The 10,373-nt window shown below is 44.3% G+C and overlaps 1 protein-coding gene across 1 annotated transcript in view; it reads right to left on the reverse strand.

The window, feature by feature from the left end:
- Positions 1 to 2,573: 2,573 nt before the first annotated feature.
- The window catches only part of shisa8b (shisa family member 8b), a 52,846-nt gene continuing 45,046 nt past the window's right edge, over positions 2,574 to 10,373 (reverse strand). The window contains exons 4-6 of the mRNA XM_063221457.1: positions 6,729 to 6,845; positions 3,253 to 3,376; positions 2,574 to 3,069 (exon numbers count right to left, since the gene is read on the reverse strand). Coding sequence (XP_063077527.1) covers positions 2,574 to 3,069; positions 3,253 to 3,376; positions 6,729 to 6,845 — 737 coding nt within the window. The remainder of the gene's footprint in view (positions 3,070 to 3,252; positions 3,377 to 6,728; positions 6,846 to 10,373) is intronic.

Consider the following 10,373-nt stretch of genomic DNA (forward strand, 5'->3'; position numbering starts at 1 on the left):
GACGCCATATAGGCCTAGGGGTCTGTCTAATAGCCTAAGTCCTGTTCTCCCTTGTGCTTGTGGCCTCGTGATGAAGTCACTGACGACAGAAGTTTATTTCAATTTCAAAAGCACAATTCAAATGTCATTTTCTCATTTGCAGTCGGGATGCCGAATGGGGAATAGTCCCCAAAAAGTTGTTGTGGCCAATTTGACAGCGGGGAAACAAAAGCAAAGCGTGAGGATCAGGGCTTGACATTAACTTTTTCACCCACCGGCCTCTGTGGCTAGTGGTTTTCCCGAGTCACTAGCCATTCAGGTATGCCACTAGCCACCAATGTTATATCGTTAAAGTTTTTTTTTTTATCATCATAGTGTACGTCTAACCTCAGAAGATGAGGTGCTAAAGCAAGATGAGTGTATAGCTTTCTACATGGAGGTATATCAAGCAAATCGAAACTGAGTTACTGAGCTTTTTTGTGAATTTAAATGCAAACAATTTATACAGAAGGGGCGAACAATAGAATATAGGCTATGATGCGTATGTCACACCAAGGAATAAGCTGCCAGCCAAATTGGCTAGTGAGAATGAAAGCATTACTAGCCAAGTACTACAAGTAGCCACAGCCAAGTTTTACCAGCATTTGGCCGGTTGGCTAGTGCCAGTGTCAAGACCTGCTGAGGATACAAGCAGGTTGAGGAAAAGAGATAGATATGGGAAAGAAGCCCTAGTTTTGTGAGATGCATTAGGTATACAAGCACAAACCTGATCAGAAACATAAGACATCCAAACTTTATTTGCATGTCATGTTGGTAAGTGATCGGGCAAGCAGGGCATTTGTTCCTGGGCCCAGGTCCCTTATGGGTGGTGACGAGGGCCCTTTATGACCTTGGCAGGCCATATGGGCGGGGCTATCAGTATTCTGCCCTTTGGCCCTGTGTGCAATTTCTCTGCAACTAGATCAAAATGTTTCTAAATCAAAGGAAAGTCAACACTTGACACGTGTGCATTCAGATAGGGATTCTTATAACTGAGGTGTGCTGTTGTCTTTCAGATGAACAATGATGACATCCGACCCATAAGTCTTGCTTTCCTGTTGTTGTTGTTGTTGTTGTTGTTGTTGTTATTGTTGCTCTCGCACACTGACTCAAGTTTACTCTCTGTCAATGCAGTAAGCATACAAATGAATAAAATGAGGTACATAACATGAATAATTGAATAAAGACAAGGCCAATTGGGCAATATAGATGGAATAAGTAAATAAATAAATAAATAAATACATACATACATACAAACACATAAATAAATAGACAGTGTCACCAAAGTAGTACTGTATGTCACATCATGTCCACCCAGCTATGCAATGCCTGCAGACTCACTGAGACATCTGTGCATGCAAGCAGACATACCTGACAGGATGCCCCCCTCTCTCTGTGTCCCTGTGTGTCTGTCTGTCCCTCTCTCTCTCTCTCTCTCTCTCTCTCTCTCTCTCTCTCTCTCTCTCTCTCTCTCTCTCTCTCTCTCTCTCTCTCTCTCTCTCTCTCTCTCTCTCTCTCTCTCTCTTGGCATCCAATGGAAATAAACTAAAATAATTCCATCACCACCCTGGAATGTCCTGTCATTCGTTGTCTTTCCTGGCGTCCCTACCCTCCTGTGTGTGTGTGTTTGTATATGTGCGTGCTTGCGTGTGTGCGCGTGTGTGTGCGTGTGGCGTCTGCCTGAAGAAGATGTGGTGGTGATGATTGTGTCATCTTCGCTGAGTTCACAGAGTTCATGAGCCCTTGGGGCGCATGACGCCTGGCCCACGTCATACCATGACAACCTGAAAACCCACCACATACTGAAGGTAGAGAGCAAACAGGAGAGTGAGATGGTCTAAAGGAAGAGAAGAGAAGAGAAGAGAAGAGAAGAGAAGAGAAGAGAAGAGAAGAGAAGAGAAGAGAAGAGAAGAGAAGAGAAGAGAAGAGAAGAGAAGAGAAGAGAAGAGAAGAGAAGAGTTCTATATATTCTGCTTCTGTGCTCTCACTAGTCTTGTAAATGTACTTGAGTTCCAAGGTTGAGCTTCGGCTGCTGAACCACAATGACATAACACAAAATGTCTCACCAAAAAAAACCCAGGTTGAGCTACTCCATTTTCAGGAGACAGGAGTCCATTGAGGGACAAAAACACCCCCCAAAAATCCCAACTGCTCCATCTAGCCCTCCAACCCCCTCAACTGTTCAGCTTCTTCAAAGTGTCTCACCCAAGCTGTGAGAGGAGAAACAACGCAAAACAAAATGCATTTGTCCATTCAGATTCCCATTAAAACACTTTCAGCACTTCCAAAGTGTTGAAATCTGTTTCATCTCCATCTTCATCTTCATCTTCATCTTTCTCTGGCACAAAAAGACACCCAAAAATAACTCACCTCTCCATCTAGCTCCTCCCAGAGTCATCCCCAAAGCCCAAGCTGTGAAACAATCAAAAAACACAGAAAACAAACAAAAAAAGACTTCCTCCATCACCATGTCCATTGTGGGACAAAAAAAAACGTCAAAAGTACCAGTTTTTCCCATAATTCCACTCCAAAGTACCAACTTCTCTCGTTTCATTTCAAACGGTGACCTCCGTCTTGCTATTGGTGTAGCCCTTGGTGCTGGAGTGGGACTGGTGGTGGTGCTGGGGATGATACGAGGACAGGTGTGGGTGGTGGTTATGGTGGGAGGAGGAGGCGGCGGAGGACAGGTGGCTGCCATAGCTGAGCGAGTGAGGAAACAAGTCGTGCAAGGCCTCTATGCTGTACTGCCTCCTGCTGGAGTACGTCTGCCGGCGCGAGTGCTGCCCCGGGTGCGACGTCTGCTGCCCCGGGTGCGACGTCTGCCTGTAGACGTTATGGCCCCTGCTGCTGCTGCTGCTGTGGTTAGCGCCCCCCAGTGCGGCGGAGGAGGTAATGCCGGAGGTGTCCCAGGCCCGGAAGGCCGAGCTGGACAGCGCCGGGTGGGTGGTGGTCTTGGGCAACCGAGCCCGCTCCAGGTGCAGCGGCGGCGGGGGGATGGCGATGGAGAGCGGGGCGTGGACGTTGTGGTGGTGGAGGTCGTGGTGGATGCTGCTGCTGCCGTGGTGGAGGTCGTGGTGGAGGTCGTAGAGGTCGTGGTGAAGGTCGTGGGGGAGGTGGTGTTGGTGGTGGTGCTGCAGGGGGGCGGAGGTGGTGTGGTGCACCCGGTGGAGGTAGGACTTGTCTCGGAAGTGCATGGGGAAGGGCTGGTAGAGGGCCAGGGGCTGGTGGTGGGACGTGGGCTGGTGGGTGGTGGGCTGGGGCTGGGTGGTCTGCTGCGGCGGCTGCTGCTGGGGGGTCTGGTAGTGAGAGAAGTCCATCAGGGGGAAGCTCTTGTAGTAGCTCCTGGTGGCCGTGTCGGCTAAGGAGGAGAAGGAAAGACGATATGAAATCAGTGACAGAGTGTTGAGAGGAGAGTGTTGAGAAGAGAAGAGAAGAGAAGAGAAGAGAACAGAACAGAACAGAACAGAACAGAACAGAACAGAAGAGAAGAGAAGAGAAGAGAAGAGAAGAGAAGAGAAGAGAAGAGAACAAAACAGAACAAAACAAAACAAAACAGAACAGAACAGAACAGAAGTGAACAGAAAAGAACAGAACAGAACAGAACAGAAGTGAGAACAGAGAAGAAGAGATCAGACAAGAAAAGAAAGCAAAAATTGAGTGAGAAGGCGTTGAGAAGGAAAGAAAAGAAAAGAAAAGAAAAGAGGAAATCAGTGACCGTGTGTTGAGAAGAGAAGAGAAGAGAAGAAAAGAGAAGAGAAGAGAAGAGAAGAGAAGAGACGAGACGAGACGAGACGAGACGAGAAGAGATGCAGATGAGGTGATGAAAGAAGAAAAGACAAAAAGAAGGAAGGAAAAAAGGCAGACACTTAACAGTCTGAGGGCAAATGAAGGGGGAAAGGGGTCGGCGCAGGATGATGTTATGTGGCTTTGTGGCATCCTGCTGCACGGAGCACAACTCTAGCTATTTTAAGATCTGTCCCAGCACGTATGTCAGCTTTCATAATAGCGACACATTCATGACTGCCCTGTGTGCCTGCAGGTCTTTCGGAAAAGCCAAAGTGCTCAGAAAGGTCTGACAAATTAGCCAGACATAATAAGGGGTTGTTTTTAAGTTGCTAATTATTAGGCTAATTTTCATTCGTTGTCCTTACATTGGCTCATACATTTTGTAGTTTAATCACACGTTTAAAACCACATACATCTCCTGACTGATAACCTCTCTGTGACGTTTTTCTGTGCTGTTTACTTTATGCTTTGTCAGCCATGGCCTCGTAGTTAAAGTAATTGGTGGCAATGACAAAACATATCATGAATCTTGGATGTTCAATCTATTTGCTCCAGGGACTGTTACCAATACAGTATTTCTCAATTGGTTTTGTACATTTCTTGAATCTCTCTCGCAATTTTCAAAACACATTATTCATTCTCAAAACAGCTTTAACAAATGGCAAAACACCATGGATGACCTGCAAAACCAAGTCTCTTCCTCAAAATCCTTAGTTTGTCTTCCAAAACCAAGTTTTTGTGTCAATGAACGCGTCAGTGCCAGCAGAATGGTTAGTCATTGTGTCATAGTGTATGGACAAGCTAGTCAAATCGATTTGTCATGTTGTCAGTTGACTAGTACACTCCTGAGGATGTTTTCTGAAGCGAAATGTTGTTTAGAATGGATGGAAAATGTTGTAAATTCGACTTTATATTACATTGATCAGGTAAGATTGTAATAGATATGCATTTAGAGTATGACATATTTATTGAAAGGTTTTCTCATTGCAAAATCAAAAAAATAGTCAACTCTGATTGAGGTGTCAAAGTGCGCCCTCTACCACCCCTTTTTACTTGTCTTGCAGGCCCATGTGGGAAAAAATATAGAACATTAAAGCAAAATAAATTTGAAACAATACACTGATACTGTATAAAGTGCACTTACTGTCTTGTGAAATTCTAGGGAAATATTGTAATTTTGCGTGGAGCGTAATTATAAAGGGCACATGAGGCATAGAGTAATGTAATGCAGTACAGTGCTTATTGTTGTATTGCATGCTTGTTTCCTCTTTCCCTTCTACTGCTTTTGATTAGAGAGAGTCAATATTTACCTGCGAGCAATTCACCAATACAGAACACATTTATAGACACAAATCCAATGGAAATTATACAGTGCTTAACACATTATGGCAGCTTGGTAAATCATTTTGCATGTCAAGACTTATACTATGACATAGGGCCTAAATGTTTTGGGGTTTGAGATAGTTTTGTGTATTCAGTGACAATGCTTTTTGAGTGATATGACAAAAGCAATTGCTAATGTACAAAAAAGCTGAGAATTGTACACAACCATCTGCATGATGATGAAAGCATTTGCTAAATGCTGAAAACTATGAGAAACGTATTTTACCATGAGCACAGATAACAGCAGGAAGTCACAATTGAACAAGACGTTTTGAGAATGATAATTCTGTTGTGAGAAATGTACAAAACCAATTGAGAAATACTGTAATATTCTGCAATAACTGTGTGGTCAACCCCCCAATATTCATACCTCGTGCACTACTTTGCAGATCAGGGTCATACTGTATGGTTATGAACTACTAGTTTTTCACTCACTAACCCGTAATATTGTATCAAGATTACTCACTCAGGCCTGACAAGTTCAAGGAAAGGAAGTGATAATTTACACGCTGGCGCTTTATTTTGCATCAGTGTGGCCCGCGTACTGAGTTTGCTGTTGGACACTACAATATGTGTCAGACAGACCTGGGTTGGATTTCACCACCAGAGACCCATTAGCCGCCAATGACAACCCAGACCGGTAGAGGTTGTTTTTCTCAAAGTCATCCACCGACAGTAGCCTACCGTATGTAGGTTCTCAACAAAGGGTTATCTCTGTGTGTGCTGTTTGGCAAGGACAAGGTGGTCCCCTAGTTGCATGCAACTGCTTCCTGTTGCCTTAGCCTGAAGACACTGGGGCGTTTCAGCATTGGCACACAGTCTCCTTTTCATTCATACAAGTCCAATGTCACTACTCTCTCTTTCCTTCTGATTTTTGTGAACCTCTTCTTAGCTTTAAAAAATCTAGTATTTACTACACCTTCATAAGGTTAAAAGCACTTTGACATACTGTGGTGGTTTAACGGCCCAAGTAGGCCTATATGAAATGCATCATACAGCATCTAACACACATACACACACTGTCACTGTCTCTCGCTCTCTCTATACACACACAGATGTGTGTGTGTGTGTGTGTGCGTGTACTGTGTACTGTGTGTACACTTAACTGATGCTTTTTGTCCAAAGTGGAACTTACAGTTATTTTAAGGGCAGGGTATTAGTTACAGTCCCTGGAACAGTGTGGGGTTAGGTACCTTGCTCAAGGGCACTTCAGCCATGCAGTGAGATATGGAGTAGAAGGGAGGGATTAGAACCTGTAACCCTCTGATCTACAGTCAACCTCCTTAACGACTAGGTCACAGCTGCCCCGGTGAACAAATGAACGAATGAACTAATGAACGAATGAACGAATGAACGAATGAACGAACGAATTAACAAATGAATGAATGAATGAATGAATGAACGAACGAACGAACGAATGAACGAACGAATTAACAAATGAGTGAATGAATGAATGAATGAATGAATGAATGAATGAATAAATACATAAATGAATAAATAAATACATAAATGAATAAATTAATGCAGAAACGCTCTCTTACCCACGGCCTTGAGGGAGGTGTACTTGTTGAGGCCCTGCATGCTGAGGTTGCTGTGGTGATGGGGGAGTCCCATGCTGGGTCCGAACGGATACGCCGTACTGTTCAGATGGTGTTGCTCTGAGGGGAAGACGCAAACAGCACAAACACAAACACAAACACAAACACAAACACAAACACAAACACAAACACAAACAGGTATTACGGATAGGAGAGTACTGAATGTACTGTAGAATATTTGTATTTGTATATGTGTGTGTGTGTGTGTGTGTGTGTGTGTGTGTGTGTGTGTGTGTGTGTGTGTGTGTGTGTTGCCCCTGTGTGTGTGTGTGTGTGTGTGTGTGTGTGTGTGTGTGTGTGTGTGTGTGTGTGTGTGTGTGTGTGTGTGTGTGTGTGTGTGTGTGTGTGTGTGTGTGTGTGTGTGTGCGTACTAGAAAGAGCGAGAATAGAATTATATGCATTCTGTATCATTTCATGTATACGCATATCATCATCTATATACAGTATCTATCTATGCGCACACACACACACACACACAATCTACACACAATCTACACATTATGTACTGTATTCTACAGTACATTCAGTACTCTCCTATCCGTAATACACACACACCTATAAATCTGTGCAGAAACATGCTAGTCCATTTCTTCATCTAATCAGCTTATGTCGGCCCAGCTTCATGGAAAGAGGAGAGCTGCTAAGAGAAGAGAAGAGAAGAGAAGAGAAGAGAAGAGAAGAGAAGAGAAGAGAAGAGAAGAGAAGAGAAGAGAAGAGAAGAGAAGAGAAGAGAAGAGAAGAGAAGAGAAGAGAAGAGAAGAGAAGAGAAGAGAAGGCAAGGAAATAAAGTGTAACCACATTTAGATGAAAAATAGTGACGCCATGTAAATGTGGTTACACTTTATTTCATGGTCCATTTTACAGTGTCTCTGCACCGTAAGGTAGATGTACTGTGTAATAAAATATGTAACAACAACCCCCACCCCCCACACACACACACACACACACACACACACAGCACAACCAGAAGAGGTGAGCGGGAGATCAAATGCTGTTGGTGAATACATTTGCTGATACTATGCCAGCACTCCTCTTTTCATCTGAAGACCGTGTTTTATCCCAGAGCTCCAGTAAAAAAAACAAAATACTTTACATATGGATGCAGGGCTCAGGAATACCTCAGACTTTTTCTTTTTCAACAATTGCTGTTGAAACTTGAGCTGTAGTTGTACCTGTGGTGGTGTGTGCATTGTAGAATTGAATTGGATCGGATCGAATCGCATAGAATCGAATCGAATCGGATCGCTACCTCCCGAATCGTGATCGAATCAGATCGTGAAGGCAGTGCCAATCCACACCACTAGTATGCAGTATACCGTACAGCAGTGGGTCCCAACCAGGGATACGCATACAACTAGGGGTACTATGGCTCGCTGCAAGGGTTACCTTTAGGCACACACACACACACACACACACACACACACACACACACACACACACACACACACACACACACACACACACACACACACACACACACACACACACACACACACACACACACACACACACACACACACACACACACACGCCTACGCGCACACACATGCACTCACACATATACACACAAGCCCGCACACAAACACACACAAGCATGCACGCACGCACGCACGCACGCACGCACGCACGAACGCACGCACGCACGCACGCACGCACGCACGCACACACACACACACACACACACACACACACACACACACACACACACACACACACAGGTGACTCAAGTTTTCTTGAGTCCTGCGTTCAGACCAACTCACACAGCTCAGAACCCCCAGTAGCTCGTATCCCTGCAACATCTTAACACCTCTACGGTTAACCATGCCTGAGTTTCCTAATTCTTCCAACAGAACTGAGTGTGTGTGTGTGTGTGTGTGTGTGTGTGTGTGTGTGTGTGTGTGTGTGTGTGTGTGTGTGTGTGTGTGTGTGTGTGTGTGTGTGTGTGTGTGTGTGTGTGTGTGTGCACGCATTTGGGGAGGGAGGGGTGGGGGTGCAGAATAGGAGCCAAGGCAAGTCTCTCTCTCTCTCTCTCTCTCTCTCTCTCTCTCTCTCTCTCTCTCTCTCTCTCTCTCTCTCTCTCTCTCTCTCTCTCTCTCTGTGTCTCTCTCTCTCTCGCGCGCGTTCTTTCCCCATGGCCATTAGGGATGTCTCATTCAGCATGTCCTAAAACTTCAAAAGAACATAACCGCACAGACCCCTCATTACTTTTTAAGGTTATATAATATTACTTAAGGTTACGCAGCGGCCTTTCCTTCATAAAAGCCAAAGGGCTGAAACGTCAGAAGTAAAGGCAAGTTAAAAGAAATAATGTATGATTCTGCTTTTGTAAAGGCAGCATTGGGGCATCCCCCATTAAGTGACTAAGAGGGCAGCTAGCACTATATTGAAACATCCCATAAGGCCTGAGGGCCTCAGCACATCGGCTCCGACAGCACTGCAGAGCACTTTCGCTTCCGACACAATTCCGACCCCCAAACCCAATTTCACACGAACATAGCATGGATAGTCAATGGGCGGCTCCGACAAAATAGAACTCGTCTCTAATCGCTAGCCACGGACATCGGCGCCAGTGTGCGGGGTTCTATTGAAAACAATGGAATCGAACTTGTCAACAAGCGAGTTACCAAATCAGTGTAGCATTTCCCTGGCCTTCCTAACTAATAGCTTCCAACCTCTTGGTGAAGTCCATGTGCTTGTGTACACCAGAAACTAAAACAAACAAGTACCCAAAGTCTCTGAATAGGTTTTGCCATGATTTTGCTTGCTTAGATTCCATGATTAGAGGATGAATCTTCCTATTTATTCAGGGTCAGTTTTCCACAAATATTATCCTTGGAGGCATATCATGTGAATGTTTGGTACACAACTGATATAGGGATATTCAAGGATGCTGAATCAAAATCTGCTTAACCTAAATGCCTCAAACTGGTCAAATACAAAATGGCCACCACCACCAGGTCAGAATCTCTATATCACTTTTCTTTTTTATAACACTTATGTTTTCATACATGTACAAGTCCATTCTGGCATTTCATTTCTGTATTCATATTTAGATTAGAATCAAAGGCAATGCATTGTTGTCTGAATTCATGTTTAAAACTGTTGACTGTCAAATGTATATTTTCTATTGAAATGTTTTCTCTTTTTCAATTCTATTTTTATGCTTGTTATAGTATGATGAAATGTTCCACCTCTTTTGATAAACCTCTTCTGAGAAACAAATGTACACCTAAGCCTGAATGTGCCGTATTCTACCAGAGGAGAGAACAACATCTCCTCCAGTTTCCCCTGTTTACCCAGTTTAGAATAGAATAGAATAAAATAGAATGAGCAGACCACTGTGGTGTGTTTCATTTCTGGCGTTCAAAAGGTTGTATAACTAACGGGCCAACAGTATTTTACTGTTAATTCTTCGACTATGCCACCGCTGCCGTCAGATGCGCGGTGTTGAAATGCTAATTTGACTTAAAAGGAGAAACTAATGAGGCTATCTTGAGAGGGGTGGCCTCGAACGCCTCCTCACCTCCCATGTTAACTCCACACCCCCACCTCCATCTGCACCCTCACGCCCTGTGAACCGCAACTCTG

The sequence above is a fragment of the Engraulis encrasicolus genome, chromosome 17 (genome assembly GCF_034702125.1).
Source record: "Engraulis encrasicolus isolate BLACKSEA-1 chromosome 17, IST_EnEncr_1.0, whole genome shotgun sequence".
Taxonomy (NCBI): domain Eukaryota; kingdom Metazoa; phylum Chordata; class Actinopteri; order Clupeiformes; family Engraulidae; genus Engraulis; species Engraulis encrasicolus.